Source organism: Ctenocephalides felis, unplaced genomic scaffold, assembly GCF_003426905.1.
Source record: "Ctenocephalides felis isolate EL2017-DRISC unplaced genomic scaffold, ASM342690v1 CF-g0.4_SCAFFOLD_01492, whole genome shotgun sequence".
In the NCBI taxonomy this organism is placed as follows: Eukaryota; Metazoa; Arthropoda; class Insecta; order Siphonaptera; family Pulicidae; genus Ctenocephalides; species Ctenocephalides felis.
Window position 1 is genome coordinate 10,471,760 of NW_020537646.1, and position 20,964 is coordinate 10,492,723.

At 29.9% G+C, this 20,964-nt stretch overlaps 4 protein-coding genes across 4 annotated transcripts in view; 2 read left to right on the forward strand and 2 right to left on the reverse strand.

The window, feature by feature from the left end:
• The window catches only part of LOC113370077 (lysyl oxidase homolog 2), a 40,907-nt gene extending 28,034 nt beyond the window's left edge, over nt 1-12,873 (forward strand). Inside the window, exons 4-7 of the mRNA XM_026610737.1 lie at nt 5,494-5,725; nt 9,092-9,389; nt 10,751-10,908; nt 12,656-12,873. Of these exons, the coding sequence (XP_026466522.1) occupies nt 5,494-5,725; nt 9,092-9,389; nt 10,751-10,908; nt 12,656-12,873 (906 nt within the window). The remainder of the gene's footprint in view (nt 1-5,493; nt 5,726-9,091; nt 9,390-10,750; nt 10,909-12,655) is intronic.
• Nucleotides 12,874-13,975: 1,102 nt separating this feature from the next.
• Nucleotides 13,976-14,855, reverse strand: LOC113370657 (protein lin-52 homolog; the record flags this gene model as incomplete). The annotated part of the gene is made up of 4 exons (XM_026611354.1): nt 14,621-14,855; nt 14,337-14,543; nt 14,161-14,271; nt 13,976-14,100 (listed from the first exon to the last, which is right to left on the reverse strand). Coding segments are annotated over exons 1-4 (483 nt in total), but the record flags the coding sequence as incomplete, so codon positions are not given.
• A 350-nt stretch (nt 14,856-15,205) lies between these two features.
• On the forward strand, nt 15,206-16,287 carry LOC113370087 (proteasome subunit alpha type-7-like). The gene is made up of 3 exons (XM_026610750.1): nt 15,206-15,307; nt 15,452-15,895; nt 16,078-16,287. Exons 1-3 carry the CDS (start codon nt 15,206-15,208, stop codon nt 16,279-16,281), a joined length of 750 nt encoding a protein of 249 aa, XP_026466535.1. The 3' UTR covers nt 16,282-16,287.
• Nucleotides 16,288-16,520: 233 nt separating this feature from the next.
• On the reverse strand, nt 16,521-18,614 carry LOC113370716 (pyruvate carboxylase, mitochondrial-like). Its single transcript, XM_026611410.1, has 9 exons — nt 18,610-18,614; nt 18,327-18,541; nt 17,871-18,081; nt 17,594-17,800; nt 17,417-17,525; nt 17,227-17,352; nt 16,991-17,152; nt 16,823-16,898; nt 16,521-16,747 (listed from the first exon to the last, which is right to left on the reverse strand). The coding sequence occupies exons 2-9, from the start codon at nt 18,538-18,540 to the stop codon at nt 16,575-16,577; spliced, it is 1,278 nt and encodes a 425-aa protein (XP_026467195.1). The 5' UTR covers nt 18,541; nt 18,610-18,614; the 3' UTR covers nt 16,521-16,574.
• Between the last annotated feature and the right edge of the window lie 2,350 nt (nt 18,615-20,964).

Genomic DNA, 20,964 nt, shown 5'->3' on the forward strand with positions numbered 1-20,964 from the left:
AAAAAAATTAAAAAGATTTGCTAATTTTTTTTCTAATCTTTGGCAAGCCCACGGTTGTCTGAAGCCTTACAGAAATGACACGATAATATATGCGGATAAACTAATCCATCGAACAATTCGCTATTTGAAATCTCTAAAAGACGTTAAAAAAAGATACAAACTCATAGAAGCATCAGAGGTTGTTCAAGTGATGAAATTAGAAACATTAACTTTAACATATAATAAAAAAATACTAATCAATGAATAATCCTATTTGAAATATCTTTTGGAAATTATTAGCATTTTTATGTTAAAACTGTTCCTACAAAAAAAAATTTAGCACTACACTACTGGGTGGTAGTAAGTAAGGTAACTATACGTCCCGGTTTGACCGAGACAGTCCCGAAATTGCACCTTGTATCCAGGGTTTTTCTAAAAATAATATTTGTCCCGGAATTAGATATTTTGTCCCGAATTGCGCCGGTTTTTCGAAAATTTATAAGTAAATTTCCAAAAATTATGAAAACAAACAACACGTGCTTTTTTTTCAATTAATTATGAAGAAAGTGGAAAAAAAAAATATACAAGGCTCAAAAGGGAAAAGTATAAGATCGAAAAATATAAGATATAATATTTTATTATCGCTATCCTGCGATAGCACCTTCTTAGATATTATGTGATATGTTGTAGTAAATCATTGCAGATTCTTTTTTAAGACGCTTTGGCGGTAAAGACTTGAGCAGGTTATACGCTAAATGGTTTGGATGACGACTTAGACGAGCTTTGTATCTGGAGCAGTAATGACTAATTTCTTCTTCTATAGTTGGAATTCTGAGACCTTTATGTATCAACCAATTGGGAACATATTTAGGAGCGTTCACGATTTCTTTTACAATTTTATTTTAGAACCTTTGTAGAATAGTTATGTTCGATTTACTGGCCGCACCCCATAGTTGTAAGCCGTAGGACCATATTGGTTTAATAATTGTCTTGTATATTAAGAGTTTATTTTTATTGTGACTTGTGATTTCCAGCCCATAAAGCAATTAAGTTGCACAATAATAATTTTTAAAAAAAATCTTATAAAAAACAGTTTTTTATTGTATCTTCAAATGGCATTTGTTATTGCAAACTTCTCCCCTACCCCCTTCCCCCCGTCCTGGATTTTTATAACTAAAAACTGCTGTTCCGGCTTTGACTTAAAAAATATGGTCACCTTATAGTAAGGAACCGCCAAAAAGTTATTTATTTGCTGTGTGATTGGGCTTTCTACACAATAAACCTAAGCTTTATCATAAGTACAACTTGATGATTGATAATATTGATAATAGGTACGTAAAGTTAGGTTTTATGTGTAAAACTCCTATCGCACAGTAAATGCATAGCTTTTTGAGAATATTAACTCATACGAAGATAGACTCGTAACATACCATTACCCCAACATTTTTATTTTATTCGGAAATTGCTTCTTTAGATTGAATGCATTATTGTAAATAATCTTTGATTTTAAGTTTTTAAAGTAACATCTTATTTCATCTCCTGATGATCGATTACAAATTGCTTCCACATCTCACCGTGAATAAATAACGTCATAACTTGCATATCTTCTACGTATAGCATTTCTTAAGTCGTAGTATCAGAAACTGTTTTATCTCAAATTTTTCTTTTGAAAAATATTTTTCACTTTCTCAGCAATATATTTTCAGATCTCCTCACACTTTTCTTCATAGTCAATACTTCATTTTTCAACCGTGATTTTCATTTGTTAGTTTTTTATTTTATCTTGTATTTTATAATAAATTAATAATTAATAATCTTTATGGGTTCTTTTAAACAATATAAATGTTGTTATTTCCAACATTTGATTTTTTTATATAATAAAATATGTTTTATATAGAAATATAGAACAAAGTGCAATTTTACATTAACCAAATATGATATACATTTCAAATTCTCAATTAAGACTAATTTTATTGTGTTATTTATATTCTCATTCAAATGGCAATTTCTTTTTTGATTTTATCTGCAATCAATATTAATTGATCTACTTATTATTATTTTATTATAAATATAATAACCATTCAGTTTATTTTATATCACTCTATTTTTTAATTGTACAAACAAATTATTCAATCTATAATATCTTCCAAACCTTCCAAGTAAACTATTTGTACTCGATGTTACTTTGATAAAACTTTCTGGAATTTCATGCATTATGTAGTAAATTAAACTTCTCTGTTTAATTGCATGAATCCGACACAGTCCTAATCTTCTTTAATAAGCTATTCAGTTAGTATTTACAAATCCAGATTTAAGTTTAATCTACTTGACAAGTTGAAGTTATTTGAATTAAATACGACCCAATTAAATTATAGGAACCAATTAATTAAAGTTGAACTTCAAAAAAAATATCTCTTTAACTTCATGTATATACTTTATTAAGGTATTTTAATATATAATATATTTGAAAAATCATTAACAACCTGGTATATTAATATATTACATTAACATCTTTACTATTCATTATTGAACTAATTTATATCACAAAACTGGGACGACTTCTGTTGCAATATTTTAAAATAAACTAAAATTCACAATTTTTAATGAGGTCAGTGTCAACATTTTTCTGCCAGTTTAAAATAGATAGAGTAAAATATTTTTAAATTTAAATATAGAAAACGCGCTTTCTTTGAGAAATAGAAGATGAATAAGAAATAGTTTCTATTTACTATAATTTAATTTTAATAAATTTACAATAAAAGATATAATTTTTTACGCTTATATACCAAACCAGAAAGAGAAACTATATATAAAAATACTTGAAGTTTGAATATTAAATATCTTTTTTAATTATTGTTAATTTCTTTGTCGTTATTAAGTGCTACATACTTGTGAACTATTTCAGTATATAAGTTGAAATCGGTTTAGGATTTTTTGTGAAAATGTAGACAAATCATTTTGCAGTTTTCTGAAAATTTTGAAAAAAAACGGATAGGCCAATTGTTACAGAAAAACAACGTGAATCCTTATCGAGTTTCATCGAATGCCTTTTTAAATCTTTCAAACCTGTGCAACCGTTTTATTTTAGATATTCAAAGGGTCAAATTTTGGCTCACAAACATTAGATTAGGGAGCGTCAATTAATCACGTGATCGACTTTTTAGGGATTTTTGGACCCCTCCTCCCCCTTGGTGATACTACCCCTTACCCACCAAACATCACGTGTATTTTCAGTTATGTAAAATTTTCCGAAATTTACGAAAAAAACGTAAAATTTTTGTTTTTTTTGGAAATTTAGTTAAAAAATAAATACACGTAATTTCTTACTAGACCATTCCCTCCCCCACCTGATTTTTTGTGATTTTTTTTTACAAACACCCCCTTTCCTTAAAAGCCTCACGTGATTAATGGACGTCCCCTTAGATACGCACATAGCTTTTCCAATTTTGATCTCAAACATTAGAAATAACCTATGATATTAGTTGAGTATTTATAAAAATAGACTATTATAAAAATTAAAGGAGGCCCAGCATTATATTGTTAAAAATCCGAAAAAAGCAAAACGAAAAGGTTGGAAACCGCTGGGCTACCACATGAATAATGGTGAAAAAAAGTAGTTGAATAAATTTTATTTGTGATTGATTATATAAAAATCATATTGATATATTATTAATAGGAAAATTTTGGATGGACAACATTTACTGTGATGGTACGGAAACGGAATTATCGAAGTGCAGATTCGACGGTTGGGGAAACAGCGATTGCGAACCGGAAGAAGCCGCCGGTGTTATTTGTAAACAGGAAACCGCCGAAGATAATGAAGTGGAGGCGCAGAAACCGGAAACTATCCTTCCCAAATTCAAGGTGCCCATCAGGAATGCAACTCAAGAACCGATACAGGTCCGCCTAATGGGCGGAAGAGTTCGTGACGAAGGTCGGGTGGAGGTAGGTAAATAATGGCGAACTTAGATTAATTAAACATTTATATACAAGTCAATGTGCATATAGATATATATATATATATATATATATATATAGAAATATTCACCATATGCAAACCGCGTGGGGATTAGGTACTAATGATTACTAATTAACCGTAAATATTGAAGTTCCTCAATACCTTGAATACAGACAGACGATTAGTTCAAAGTATGTTCAAAATTCTATGTAGTGGACCTCAACATACAAGTTGCTCGTATCTCGAAGCAATTTTTTCTGTTCGGAAATGAGTTAGACGTGTTAAAACATGTCTGGGAAATGACATGTTTCGGAAATGTTTCCGGGGTGATTTTTTCAGAACTCTTTAAAGCTCAAAAAGCTGCATATGAATTATTGGAACGTTCTTAGTTGGAGTTATACCATTTATTAATTCCTTTTATTTGAACACTTTTGCTTTAATTCAAGAGACTACAGCCTTCTCTTTGAATCCACGGTCATAGAAATTTATAATATTTTGTAAACGTACAAAAAGCAAAAAATGTCAACATGTGTAACTGTACAATCACTTGTATGGTCAAACTTCCATACGTTAATACAATCCTCAATATATTCGCGTGGAGAAAACGTCACTATATAATTAACATGAAATTCAAATGAATAAATATAAAATAATTTACTATCTTGAAATATCCAAAATATTTCCATGGTAGGAAAATCATTGTTACAACCGACGAAATTTTTCATATTTTTATTTTGTCATTAACATTATTTGAGACATGTATTATTGAGTTGTTTTTCCAACATGTCAATATAGTATACAATTTCCCTTTACGATCCTGCAGTTGTAAATTCCCCAAATTTACTAAATATCTTTAACAGGACAGTTGTGAATAAAATAGAGGATAATAAAAAAAAATTATTCGAGAAAACTCTTTCTCGCCCAAAAATCGTAATTCGAATTTTGCTCATATGTCGAAGCAACAAATCGCTTCTTTGGCGGCTCGTATCTCGAAACAATCGTATGCCAAGTCGCTCGTAAGTCAGGAAACTACTTTATATATTTATATACATATATATATATATATTATATATATATATATATATATATATATATGTATATATATATTTATATACAAATGTTTACTATAAGCGAAATGTTTACTAGCTAATATATATATATATATATATATATATATATATATATATATGTATATATATATTTATATACAAATGTTTACTATAAGCGAAATGTTTACTAGCTAACCGTAAATTTAAAGCTATTTTTATTTAAATACTTGTTTATTCTGCAAAAAATTTATTGAGTTGAAACTATGATTTTTTTAATATCATAAAACATAATGTAAAACAAATTAAGTACGCTGAATAAAATTTTATTCAACTTTTCCCACTTAGAAGCACCGAAACTACATAAAAACTTTGTTAACTTTATCAGTATTCTTAAATGAATTGACATTTTCCTAATTAGAAGAAGCTAACATTCTGGCTTACTGTGTACGTATCTTATTTCCGCAAAGTAGTGCGGATAAATATTTCATTAATTTTGATTGTTCTCAGATACGAGTAGGATCTGGTCCTTGGGGAACAGTTTGCGGCGACGGTTGGTCCCTGCTGGAAGGTGCCGTCATTTGTAGGCAACTGGGATTCGGATACGCCAACGACGCGTTGCAAACAGATTTTTTTGGAAATGGAAACGGATCGATGTTGCTCAGCGGAATAAAATGCCATGGGAACGAACCAGATATAACGCATTGTCTGCATGACACCATTGGCAACGTCACCTGCCCAGGTAAGTAGTAATAAACGACTCTTGTACAATGGTAATCAAACACAAATTTTTATAAATGATCCGTTGCGCTCTTCCGATTTTAAAATTAATACGGTGGCGGGAATAGCTCACTCAGTAGCGCTGGAGGAATACGGTTCTAATCTCCAGCAATACCAGAATTAAAAAATATAAAATATTAAAGTAATTAAGAATTGTTAATTTGTAGAATACAAGAAAAAATTGTATTAGAAGTAAGAAGGAAAAAAGAAGTTTAGTTTAGAAGATGAGAAAAACATATTAAGAAACAAGAAAAAGAATTAAAATCAGTAGAAAGAAAATAGAATGGATGATGAGGATATAAGAAGAGATAGTATATATATATATATATATATATCTATATATATATAATATATATATATATATACTATCTCTTCTTATATCATATCTATATATATATATATATATATATGATGAATGTATAAGAAATATATATGTAACATTTGTATATGTATGTAGTATGTGTAATAATATGAATAATGTAGGTGGCTAAAAATGCTGTAAAGCGGAGGCCATTAAGATTTTAAAAAAAATTAATACGAGGAAATAAAACTATTCTTTCTACAACATTTTACAAGATTCTAAAATTAACGAATTATAACAGTCCTGGCCATCAAGTGAATAGTGACATTTAACTAGGATTGTCTGTTTTCAGTGAGTCGTCAGTGATTTTTCATGATATATGAAATGTATTTACATATATTATGTGACAGTTTATTAAATTTCTTATACATTCTTTCTTATACAAATTTCACTTGTTTGTCAAATTCATGGTCTCTAAACAGAACCACGTTGCAATAAATTTATTCTACATAAAATCCATCGATTCGCTTGCATTACACTATAAAATGTTCAACTAGTTTTATATAGAAACTTTTCTCCTATTTAAAAGTATATTTATTCATTAAGGAAAAATATTTTGCAAAATTACAAGTAAAATTAATTTAAAAGAGTTAAGTAGTAGTTAAACTGTAGTTAAAAATCTTGGTACGAAACTCAAAAAAAAATACACAAAATTTGTACACATTATTAAATCTCTATAAAATATCTGAATTTGATGTGCATATGTCTAATGATCATTTTTGACCGCCTAAATTAATTTATTTCTATTGAGAGTCCATAACCTTTAGCCCTGCCTTCCCAAAAATATAATCAGTTATTTATCTTGTCACTACAAGTAACTTCTTTTTCGAATTATTAAAATCGGACGCTCCGTTCTTTTAAAAACTGAGTTACCGTTTTTGGCACTTTTTGCCCCGTATCTTCGATACGGCTAGACTTTGCCTGCGCTAAAAACTAATCAGCACGTCTCCTTATCCATACGGATCGAATGTTTTTTTGAATTATTCAAATCGGTTAATCCGTTTTCCCGAAATCGTCGACGAAAATTTGTATCCGCACGCACACATAGACACACACGCATACATCCATTTTTTCTAAGGTATGCCAAATGGAAGTTAATTATGTAATCGTATTTGATATTACAGCAAATAGATCGACATTTTCACAGTTTTTACTACCAAGAAACAAGTATAACATCTTCAGTTGACATAACAACGCTATCTTAACGTCTATGTTACGGCAGAATTGCTCCATTAGTGTTAACTTCAGGGGCGTAACTACCGCCGTATCAGCCGTATCAAAGATACGGGGCCCCCGAGCCAGGGGGCCCCCAACGTCCGTAAGCAAATATTAATAAAAAAATATTTCACAAAAAGCGAATTAATCGCGAAAAATTTGTTCAATCAAATTTAAAGTTATTAAAAAAGACCGCGAGGAATGTAAAATTATTATTTTAAAGTGTTATTTTTTCCGAGCCGTGGGGGCCCCAACTTGCCCAAATATTAACAGAATCTTACGAATTTTGATCTTATTTCACAAATAACAAAAGTTAAAATGATCATGAAAATTTTCTTCCAACTAAATTTAATTTCGAATAAAGCATGAGCGTGTAGAATGCAAAAATATAGCTTTAGAGAGTTGCGATAGAATAGAAAACTAGCATTTTATTTAGTCATTTCGTGAATAGATTGTGCAAATTATAAAATCAAATTTAATTCAGCAGTTTGCTAAATGTCTCGCAAAATTAGCGAAGGAATGAAGCGTAAACGACTGTTTTCAAAAGCAAAAGACAAGTATAGCAACCTGTAATCTTGTTTCAAACTTAACATATACTATTGCTGATTCTACATATTAATTTCTCAAATTAAACAAAGATCAGAGACATCTACTCAATTATTATGTTCGAATAATTACAACTTGATTCATTTAGCAAAACATCTGTCTTCATGAAACTCGTTTAAATACAGTAAGATCATCTCTGTTAATTTTTATAACCAATTGTAAACTCTCTAAAAATATGTTTAAAATGTGAAATTCAATATTTATTTATATTGCTGACAACATTCAATACTTTTGCTTCCAATTTTCCCGAAGTAATTTTTGCATACAATTTAGCCAGAGGCAAACGCAAATGCTGAAAGAAGTTTTTCAAAAATAGGACTGATAAAAAACCACCTGATTAATTGTAGGCCATAGCAAACTTTGCTTGTATTACCCGATATGTGTAAATAATCGACCCAATCAATAAGAATTCAGATTTATTCCAAATTTTTATGATATTAATTAACAAAAAGAGGTCCAAGGGATACATTCCGAACAGCTCTTTATTTTGAAACGAGGGCGAAAATTTTAGTACTCTTTTCCTAATTTTGAGGAATCGGCGCGGCCTATCGTAAACAAACATTTTCTGGTAAGAAATATAAACTTTTTCTCTGGGAAATTAAATTCTTCGATGATGCAGGAACAGCAGTCAGATCATTATTATTCATAGAAGCAGAAACTTTATCAAAAGCTATAGTCATCATAAGCTATAAATGATTTAATAAATGTGTATATTGAATTTGAATTGTTTGTTTTGGAAAATAGATGGATGAATATTGATAAGTGAAGATTTATAAAAAAAAAATTGAGAAAATTCTGCCCTATTTTAGGGGGGCCCCCAAAAAATTTTTGATACGGGGCCCCGCCAATGCACGCTACGCCCCTGGTTAACTTCCACACCTTCTTTGTTACTGATTATTAAATGATTATTATTATATGAAATGTGATTTCTAAATATGACTGTCATGATAACAATTACTGAAATCATTGAAATAAATGCCTTATTATAGCACTATTCGTTTTAATCCAGCGACACGAATATCTGCACCACACTTTGCCTAAATACCCTTTGAATTATTTGCAATAAAATCCATCCTTAAAAATTTCAAAAATCACTTTAATAATATCGATTACTAACGATTATTATTTTTAATCTTTTAATCATAGGATTAAAAGGGCACGTAGCCGGAGTAACATGCATTGACCAACTACCGGATTTAGTAATAGATCACATAGAATTAGAAAGAACGGCCCATTTAGAAGATAAACCCATGTTTTATCTCCAATGTGCGATGGAGGAGAATTGTCTAGGTAGTCAAGCGTATGTAATTCAGAGGCAGAACGACGCTTGGCATTTGGAAACCAGGAGGTTATTGAGATTCACTGCGCGCGTATTAAATGCCGGCTCCGCAGATTTCAGACCGTCGATTCCTAAGCACCTATGGGAATGGCACATGTGTCACAGGTGAGGTTTAAGCATCTTGCACTAACTAGTAGTAATAAGGTATCGAGACGAATGTCAAATAGATACCAAATGATAAAAAAAAAATTACATGGTTCTACACAGCAATTAGAAGTAGGGGAGAGCAAGGGACTTGTTGTAACTGCTTATTTTTAAATTGATAGATATTTTGATTCACTGATTGTATTGTAAAGCAAAATAGATGCTGTAACTATTCCTTTACCAAATCCAATAAAAATAATTCTGTAACTATTGTTCATGGAGTTGCCCACTGGGGTGACCTCCACCATATCCACCATGTATGTAAAACTCTAGTACTGGAAGTTTAACACTTACGGGACGGCACCGATTTCAAAACAATCTACTGTACCGGCTGTAAACTTGATTTCATTGTGTATGTTATGCAATTTGTTTGACAAAAATTTATGGTCATTGAAGGACATACATTAATAATATTAATTTTTTTTTGATCATTTTATAAAGAATGGTGACGTTCAAAACAATTTCCAAATTGCATAGCTGGTTGATTTTGACATGATTTACAATAAAATGTTGTTTGCCGCCTTTCTCCTGGTGCTTTTCTGTCAGAACAGACAATACAATCCCTTTTTCTTTCTCTCGCATTTAGAATATGCCACTGATTAGTCAGTATATTTGTTCATTTTTGAGCTGCCATAATGGTTTGTTTTTTGTATTAAATCGTCTAATAATTCATTTGTAAAATATAAAGTAAAATAATCTATTGGATGTCTTATATTGCTTGGTATTTGTAGGCGGGGTATTTGTTGATGTATGTCAAACTCGATTATTGAAGAAGGATCGGCACATTCGCTAATGTCTTTCCGCTCTTCATTTAATTTGTTCAACTTCTTCTTCCTTTTGTTGGTTGGATAATATCATCATCACATTCATCACTATCTTCGGTGCAAATAGTAATTTTGTAAAATTTGTCTATATGAATGTCTATTTCAAATTCATCTTCACTACTGCTTAATTCTACCAGTCGTTTTGCCATATTTAAAAGCGCTCGGTCGTTTTAAATATTTAAAAAAAAGCATATAGCAAAGAAAAAGGCTAAAAATACTACTAAAATAACTTAAAATTATTTTCAAAATACAACACTGTTTATCACTGCTATATGTAATTTATTCAGCTTGTCGATGCAAACTGAGTCATTGTTTATAAAATAGCCTGCGCCTCACAAAGTATGTTTGTCCACTGAGGTGGACAGCCGTCCGCAAAGAGTTAATAACCAGCGCAATAGCTTATAGATTTTTTTCTGAATGCTATTTAATTATTGTTAAAAAAATATTATTTATTATTAGTACTAACAAAATAATTAGAAGTATATTTTTTCTATATAGGCATTACCACAGTATGGAAGTTTTCGCAACATTCGACATAATCAATTCCGAAGGCAGGCGAGTTGCAGAAGGACATAAAGCATCATTTTGCTTGGAAGACAATTTATGCATACCAGGAGTGAAACCAAGATACGCCTGCGCAAATTACGGCGATCAAGGTACGTTTGATTATATAATTATTTACTTATCTAAAATGCAAATTTACAAAAGGATTAAACGCTGACCATTTAGAATTCGGGGCATGATCCGGAAGGTACAATAATAGAGAGATGGATTAACTAGATGAGTATTTTCATTTGCATGAAGTCTGAGAGTCGTTCGGGATAATCCTACCATCCGACAATATAAAATAATTCACAAGAAAATGCTTATTATAAGGATTTTTCAGTTATTTCGATAGAAATTTACATAGTAAAAAATTTTATCTTAATGATTTTGACCTATATCAGTATTGTAGGATTTAAATAAAATATTTAAACTTGGCATTTTAGATAAACTTTATATAAAAGCTGTACTTTACAATCTCGAGGAATATCGATTTGAATTCCATTATAAGAAAACATTATTAATGAACGCATTCATTATACTAAATCGCGTATAATAAGAATGATTTTGTCATATATGTTATTAAAAAATATACTTATAAGATTTGCGTGAACGAAATTTAAGTTATTCAAATATTTAATACCAAAAGCGATACCACAATATGGTTTATCTACCCTGAAAACATCCTATTTTTAACGGTAAATAATACAAATTTTGTTAACAAAACATTACATAATAATGTAAATAACGAATCGAATGATTTCACATTTTACTTTATTCGATTGTAGATTCTTCAGATTCTTGTGTTATTGTGTTCATCTAAAGATCCTAAAGACTGAACGGTGTACTTGGGGTTCAAAACTAATGTTTGATTTCGTTTCAAATTTAATTGATATTGCAGATGAAAAATAGTTATTTTACGATATCCTCCAGTGGGTCAATAACCTACGTATGAAAAAACTTTTTTTGGATGCCCCATATCATTTTATATTTCAAATTATTAGAGCGTTTGTTAACTTCTTTAATAAATCAAAATAAATTTTTAAAACTCACTTATTATCTGTGAGGACTAAATCTGAGCAAAAGGGCACAATTACAAGAACCAAAAAGATGATACAAAACAATAATATAAGAAACTGATATACAAAAAAATAATATTTCTCATATAATTCAGTTTTAAAATCTGTCTGATGTTTGGTTTTTAATGCTGCAACGTTTTACAAGAGAAAGGACTCGCCATATCATGTTTTAGAGGAAGAAAGAAATTATTGTCCAGGTTTTTTGTCAATTTTGTGATTACAATTCGATTTCCTCTTACAATTTCGCATCATTTAAAAAATATTGTTACTTAATTGGAATTCATTATGTAACACAGTGCTCCGTAAGATTGTGCCTCACGTGAGACAAATCGATCAATATTAAATCATTGTAGTTAGGTTAACAAAAAAAATACTTAACGATAAATTTAAGCTAAATATGCATGCAAAATAGAAAAATCGCAATGACTTACCTGTATTATTGGCCGCTCGCAAAGATCAAAACCGGTACAGTTGTTTCACATATTAATTTCATTAATCTGGCACTACTTAATTATGTAGTCTAACACCAAAAAATAAAATAAAGTTTTTTTTTTCTACTACTCACGAAATTTTATTGACCACACGTGTTCGATTGTTTGTTAGTTCTGAGCCATTGATAAACAAGTATATGTTCTGAACGACTGTGCAAATATAGACATTGATGAATCTGAATTTCACTTAACTATAAATTATCACTTTATACTTCAAATTATTAGAGTGCGTTCGTTAACTTCTTTAATAAATCAAAATAAATTTATAAAACTCACTTATTTTTTTTTAGGAATTTCTGTAAACTGTTCCGATATCTACCGCTACAATATAGACTGCCAATGGGTTGATATTTCTGAACTAAAGCCAGGAATTTACAGAATGAAAGTATCAGTGAATCCAGAATTTAAAGTAGCCGAAATTACTTTCGATAACAATGCCGCCGTTTGTGAACTAATATACACCGAAACTTACGCAAGATTATTCAATTGCAGAGTAGAAAGACCTTAGAAAAAGTAGTATTAAATAATTTCTTACAAATAATAATTTCCTTATTATCTCCACAAATTTTAAATGATAATAAGGATATGAAACCAACATTAAATTATTATTTTAATGTTTTTTTCTCATTCATTCATTCACTTCAAATATATGTTATTCATACATTGTTAAATTACTTTTAAATAATTTAGATGAATGCTACATCTCTGCATTTATCTATATTAATAAAAAATAATTGATAATCCTCCACAAATAATAATCTTGTTATAAGTTATGCAGAACTACAATTCATGTTCATTCAAAAATCTATTTGTAAGTGTTGTAAAAAGTGCAAATAAAATTTAGAAAAAAAATAGTATTAAATAATATGTGTAAAATAAAATAATTAGAATTTAAGTTATCATAATGTATAAATAAGATTTTATTTTGGCATAATAAAAATGTACTTATGTTATAAATTAATTTCATTTAACTTGCACTTATTATAACATATTATTTTACTATATATTACTAATTATTTATTTACAGATTCAATGATAATTATTTGATTCTATTTGGCTTATTATGAAAAAAGTAAAAGAAATACTTCAAAAGCATTATTATGATCTGTCATAATAAGCTAAAAGTATGAGTAAGGCTCGAATTATGGATAAAACAATTTTCTTTGAATTAAATAAAATAAAGTTGTCAGTATTCTGGCATTGATAATTATGTACGAATATGAACACATGAGTATTGAAATTCTTAGTGCTATCATACAATATATTAATCAGCCATACAATCATTAATGCAATTATTACAAAGCGTATGAGATCTATGATTGAACATAAAATGCCAGTACAAAAATAAATAATGATAAAAACTGTATTTTTGACTGCCATTTTATGTTTAAATTAAATATTATTTATTTCTTTCATGATTTGTTATATTAAAAATAATCATAATCCACAATTATATTCATTATATTCAATTTCTCTACTTGTCGATTTGAAACTTATATACATACATCAATAAATATCTACATATTGCGTAGCTGTTACAATAATTATCTAATTTATACACTATCTAGTTAAAATCTGATTTTTTTTATTTATCATTATGAAGGTTTATAAGAAAATATTTTTAAATATTTTCCCCGAGTCATTTCTCTTGCTTCCTCAACGCCTAATTGGTAGGCTAAATCATGCAGTGTTTTTATTTCTGATATTAAACCTCTAGTCGAGTGTGTTGCAAGCCCTAAAACATAATTTGATAAATTGAGGTTTCAATGTAATTCGTAACCACAAAACCACTTACTGTGCATTAAATCGATATCTTCAGAGGTTAAGGGACTCAGCCAAACTGGTAATGTGCTATTATTTGAGTGAGATGACATATGAGCTGATACATATTCGGTGACTCCGGGGACTAAAATATAAAGAATCGTATAAAATCACTTTTGAGTAATGAGTATGAATATATGTTTTGGTTACTTTGCTCTGGCCATAATTCGGGAGAAGATCTGTCCATTTTCTCCATGCTCATGAGGCTTTCGTTTAAAATAGGTTCATCATCTTTTGAAGCATCCTCCTTCTCATTCAACTGCTTTTGTCCTTGCTCTAATTCTTCTACTTCTACATCTTCTGCATCTTCAACTTCTTCTACTTCTTCTACATCCTCTATTTCTTCTTCCTCCCCTTCTGTGTAAATAAATAAGGAAAAATTATAAAATACGAACTTGAACTGGAAGAAATGTAAACTGTATATAAGCCTTTACGTGATTCTTCTTGCGATGCAGGCGGTTCAGAATCTGACATTTTAAGACCTCAACGGCTTTGCAAGGAACTTAATATAGGTTCGGATTTAAATTAAGAAGTTCTTATATTTATTATAAGTAGGTAACTGCACAAATGATCAATAATTAAGGACGGATTTAGTTAATTTTTTAGATATAAACACACATTTAAAATCAAACACAGCCGGTATATTTTATAGTCCACTTGTCAACAACGTACATGTATGAAGTTATAAGCAAATTTTCAAAACTTCGATCAGAGCACCAACATTGTAAAGTGCTTTCATTACCATTTTATATGATAAATTTATAAAATATGATGAATATTTAATGAAATATGATTTCAATGTAATGGAAATATTTTAGATTTTAAATATAATTACTCTCATATTGTTGATCATCGTTTTATTCTGTATTTTATTTCCCTTATGTTGATTTACCTGCAAACTCTATCATTAAGTATTGCACACTTCAGTTGCGTGACTGTTTGATTTTTATTCAACTTGTCGGTGTCATTATATGTTTGTTTTTAAGAATATTTAAGTACTTTAATAAATAGATTTAAAAATGTCGGCACGTTACGATAGAGCTATCACTGTTTTCTCTCCAGACGGTCATTTGCTACAAGTTGAATATGCACAAGAAGCCGTCAGCAAAGGCTCAACTGCTGTATGTAAAATGCTAATCATTGTATATTAATCATAATTACTGAAGTTTAATAAGCTAGGAAAATAACAGATTTAAAATATTGCTTTGAGTTCTTGTTGTTCAGTAATAAATTATATTCATTAAATATTTTATTATTATGGTTAGGTTGGAGTTCGAGGCCAGGATGTTGTTGTCTTGGGTGTAGAAAAAAAATCAGTAGCAATGCTGCAAGAGGAACGAACTGTACGCAAAATATGTTTACTCGATGACCATGTAGTTATTGCATTTGCTGGGTTGACGGCTGATGCTCGTATCTTAATTAACAGAGCTCAGATGGAATGTCAGTCGCACAAACTAACAGTAGAAGATCCTGTCACATTAGAGTATATTACACGTTATATTGCTGGTTTAATGCAAAAATATACACAAAGCAATGGCCGAAGACCTTTTGGTATATCTTGTCTTCTTGGAGGTTTTGATTATGATGGACAACCTCATTTATATCAAACTGAGCCTTCTGGAATATATTATGAATGGAATGCTAATGCAACTGGTCGAAGTGCTAAAACAGTTAGAGAGTTTCTAGAGAAATACTACACTCCAGAAGCAGTAAGTTATGATGCATATATTTCACATTTACATTAAATTTTCATATATTGATCAATAATATTTGTCTAGGTTGTTTTCTATAATGAAACAGATTTAATTTTATTTATGAATTTGCTGTTCAATATTTTGAGAATATGCTGAATCATTTGCATTTTATGTTTATCTTTTATTTTTTGCATCAGGTGGCAACTGAACATGATACTGTTAAATTAGCAATAAGAGCACTCTTGGAAGTAGTTCAGTCCGGCAAAAAGAACTTAGAAATTGCTGTCATGCGCAAAGGTCAGCCTATGGAAATGCTATCAAGTAGCAGCATTGAAAAATATGTTGGAATCATTGAAAAGGAGAAGGAACAAGAAGCTGAAAAGAAAAAACAGAAAAAGTAATTTAATTGGAACTATTAATATTTTTTTAATTCAATAAATAAATTAAAATATTTTTTTTTTTTCATTGAGAGAAACTTTCATTTTGATAATTAAATTTATTATATATTTTCATTTAAAAATATAGATGATACACTCACCAAATTATGTTAAGTCATGGACAATCATTATCTATCACATATATACTCTTATTTATATACAAAATACAAACAGCTTAAATTTTTCATAAATATCATTCATAATTAACAACTATTTAACTATTCCTAACTAAATAATATTTCACATCATTTATACACTCATTCAATTGTCATCAAAAGGTCATCTCCTTCCAATTTCATGCCCTTTTCAATTTCTATTTCCTTAATTTTTCCAGCAATTGGGGCTTGTACTATCATTTCCATTTTCATAGCTGATAAAACAACTAATGGCGCACCTTTTTCCACAGTATCTCCAACTTGAACTCGAATATCTGTTAAAAATTTAGAGTAAAATTTTATTATCTATTCGGCTTAGGTGATCTAAAATCTGTGGTTAAAGGATTTACCAATTACAGCACCAGGCATTGGAGCACCAACTTGGTTTTTGTTTCCTTTTGCTGCTTTGGGATGCACATGCATTACCTGTTTATAAAATTACATTATTTAATATAAGATATGTCATAATCAAGATAGCATATATTGCGAGTGCATAGCTTGGGGCATTTATTAATTACCTTGACAGCTTCTTTATCTCTAATGAGGACTGATCTCATTTGACCATTCATTTCAAAGAATACTTCTCGTTCTCCACTTGGAGTTAAATCTTCTGCCATAGCTAATGTTTTAATTCCTAAAGTCTTTCCCTTTTCAATTTGAACATCAAACTCCTCACCAACCTGCATAATCATTTATTTGCAGCTTATAATTGATAAAAATGTATTAAATGTAATTTGTATTTTACTGAATTTACCTTTGGGCCTGTTAAAAATATTCTTGTATCTAATTTATCGACGGATCCATACTCATCTCTGAATTGTAAGAAATCGTTGGTGACTTCTGGATACAGGGCTGCTGACATAACATCACGATCAGTAACCTGTAATATTTTATTAAATGATTAGTTTACTGATTCAACAATAAAAAGCAATTTATTTTCTTACATCAGGAAAACTCTCTTGTAAATCAGTCTTCAATTTCTTAAAATCAAAATCTGGTAAAAATTCACCAGGACGTCCTTCAACTCTTGGCATGTCCTTCAGGACTCGAGATCTATTAAGAAAATACTTATTAGCAATATTGTATTAATAAAGAAATTATGTTTCGTTTGTGTGATGTACCTAAATGGCTCAGGGAAACCTCCATGAGGGGTACCAATGGATCCTTGCAAGAATTCAACCACTGATTTAGGGAATGATAGATCTTCTGCTTTTTCCATTACTTGTTGAGCATTCAATTTATTCTGTACCATGAATTGAGCTAAGTCACCAACAACTTTAGATGAAGGTGTTACCTTAATTATGTCTCCTAGAAGAAGATTAGCTTCTCTGAAAAGATAATGAAAAATGTTAAACGTTTTATATTTTATCTTCAATTAAAATGAAAAGTTTAACAAACCTGTATGCTTTTTTCACATCTTCAAAGAATTCACCTAAACCTAATGAATATGCTTGGAACTGTAAGTTTGTATATTGACCTCCAGGAATTTCATTCAAATATACGTCAGCATTTCCACTTTTCATTGTCGTGGTGCATTCGAAAGGCGCATATAACGTCCGCGTCTGCTCCCAATATGCAGAATACCCAGATATATCATTTAGTTGTAGTCCTTAAATATAAATTGATTAAAGGTAACAATATCAATGAAAGTCTTCCACAAAATGTTAAAACCCTTTTTGCAAAATAAACAGTGTCTTTGTTAAGTTACAATCACAAGTTTAAGAATAATTTGAAAAAGAATTCTTATTTTTAACTCATATTTTAAGAAAAACAGTTTATCATTAATTGTTTTGCAAACATTAAAGAAAAATAGTTCAACTAGACGCACTGAACTGTTTCAAAATCAAATGTTACCTGTATCCAATTTGGTTCCTTGTAAACTGGCTACAACTGCACCCATACTCGGTTGACTAGTCATACCAGACATGCTGTCGACAGCTACATCAACTACATCAGCACCTGCTTCTGCGCAAGCCAACATGGAAGCGACTCCTGCTCCAGAAGTATCGTGGGTATGAATGTGAATTGGAACATGGGGATGCTTGTCTCGAATAGCTGTTATTAACATCCTATTGAAACAAAGAAGTTTATTTATGTGGAACAGTTCATATTATAAATAAAAAAATATTTATCTTACTTAGCAGCTTTGGTTTCAAAAGTCCGGCCATATCCTTAATAGCTAAGACGTGCGTACCTAGAAATAATAACAACATAAAATCGCAAGAGTACAAATAAAACCATGATCGTTTCAATTAAACTAATCATTTTCTCACCAGCCTTGACGAGTTCGTCAGCTAAATCTGTGTAATATTTCAAATTGTACTTCGTTCTGGTGGGGTCACTGACATCACCAGTGTAAGAAATAGCCGCCTCGACAACACCTCCAGCTCTACCAGCTGCTTCCATTCCAAGAATTAAATTAGGCAAGTAATTTAGGGAATCGAAAACTCGGAAGATATCCATTCCACATTCCACTGCTAACTCGCAAAATTTGAATACAACGTTATCAGGATAATTTGTGTAACCTACAGCATTGGCGCCTCGAAGCAACATTTGGAATGGGATGTTGGGGATTTGTTTACGCATGTCTTCCAAACGCTCCCAGGGGCATTCGTGTAAGAATCTGGTAAAGGATTAAACATTATTTACACACAAGCATTTCAAGAAGAAATTAGTATAAATTTAGCTCGTCGATTTTCAAATGTACCAGTATTTTTATTACCTAAGGGCTACATCAAAAGTGGCTCCTCCCCAATTTTCTAAGGAATACAAATTATTGAATTTGTGTGCGACAAATGGAGAAATTTTCAAAAGATCGTGAGTTCTAACACGTGTTGCCAGCAAAGATTGGTGAGCGTCACGGAAAGTGGTGTCCATCAACATAAGTCCCTTGTTGGCACGCACCGCCTTCGCAAATGCACTTGGTCCTTCTTTTTTGAGAATTTCTCGCATGCCTTTTGGTGGATCAGTCACTAAATAATACACAAAGAAATATTTTTTTATTGCCCAAATAAAGTTGTGATAAACTCTCAACATGTTATTAGATTATATAAAATTCTATATAATTTATATACAATGTAAGTAAAGTTTTGCCATTCAAATGTTATCACATTAAACCATTATTTGTTCCCTTATATATTTTATAGTTATTTCTCACTTTGAAAATATTTTTTCTAGAAATTTCTAATTATTATTTTCTAAGATACATAATTCATCGATTAAGCTGTTTAAGATAGTTCAGAATTAAAGAAAATTATAAAGATATATAATAAAGTTATAAATGGGTAGTACATCTATAGTGCAGTTATTCTAGTAATTAAGTGATAAAGACTAATATAATTATCAAAATATTAATATGTTGATGTCTAATAACTACTAAATGCAGGATGTAAACTAAAAAGTAAAATTCTAATAACAAACATGCCATGTGCATAGTAAGATAATTAAAATAAAGTCCGGCATTCAATTACTACGAGAAAACCTTAAAACTTACTTCAGGCGAATTGAAACATTCCAGATAATAGTTATTCCCAGAACTGTCTAAAATGTGCTATAAAAATATATAAAAATAACTGATTTGTAAATTGGAAGAATGAAAAAATATACATCCTCACAGAGGTTAGTAATTTCAAACCAATATCAATCAGCCTAAAATCTAATTTATGAAATTAGATTTTTAGGCTGATTATTTTTTTATGAAAGTACATTTAGATAACTTTTCAATTAATTTTAAAATGTTTAATTTATCAATAAGATAAAACTAGTATTTATAAATTTTGCCACCTGCAATTCATAATTATTTAAACCACGGTGATTTAAACACTTGCTGGTAAGAATATTTGAAGCTTCATCTTCAAAAGTAATGAAATTTCAAATTTTGTCGAATTTTTTTACAAGTTTTAAATTTAAAAATAAACATTAAAGTATTTATTTGTTAGTAATCATGAAAATTTTAATACCATGCCCTTACAAATTCAACTTTGAATGACCGTTGTTTATTATAAAAAAAATGAACCAATAAGTTCATGTGCATGCCCCCTTTTGAAACATTTAAATTTAGAGTTAGTCCATAATAAATAATTTTTTTCCCTTACAAATGACATAAATAAAACTAGTACAATACCTGATCCTTCACCATTCCTCACGTTCAAGAGCTTCCTTAGATAAATCTGCGAACGAAATCAAGTTTCTATTCTAAATAACACAAAAGCAAGCACACGATTTTTTTCTTATTAGTGCGAAGTATTTTGTATGTTTTGGCGTACTTTAATCAAATAATATTATTGCTAATAAAATATGTGTCAGAGATGTGGTGAGAGTAATATATTGATTAAAATATGTATTTATGAAAATACATCTCTCCAAATAAGTTTTAGAAAATTGAAGGCGTAGAAAGTGTATAGGTAAACTATAAAATTATGTGACTATATAAAAGCAGATAGGTAAATTAAAAAGTGGCGCAAGAAATAAATTTATAGTGTTAAATATAGAT

Excerpts from the sequence above, each read along its gene's own strand:
- LOC113370087 (XM_026610750.1), top strand. The coding sequence starts at position 15,206 with ATGTCGGCACGTTACGATAGAGCTATCACTGTTTTCTCTCCAGACGGT. Across the intron at positions 15,308-15,451 it reads TCAGCAAAGGCTCAACTGCT|GTTGGAGTTCGAGGCCAGGA; the intron begins GTATGTAAAATG and ends TATTATGGTTAG. Across the intron at positions 15,896-16,077 it reads AATACTACACTCCAGAAGCA|GTGGCAACTGAACATGATAC; the intron begins GTAAGTTATGAT and ends TTTTTGCATCAG.
- LOC113370716 (XM_026611410.1), bottom strand. The coding sequence starts at position 18,540 with ATGTTAATAACAGCTATTCGAGACAAGCATCCCCATGTTCCAATTCAC. Across the intron at positions 17,153-17,226 it reads TATTTTTAACAGGCCCAAAG|GTTGGTGAGGAGTTTGATGT; the intron begins GTAAATTCAGTA and ends ATGATTATGCAG. Across the intron at positions 16,748-16,822 it reads AATGCCTGGTGCTGTAATTG|ATATTCGAGTTCAAGTTGGA; the intron begins GTAAATCCTTTA and ends AATTTTTAACAG.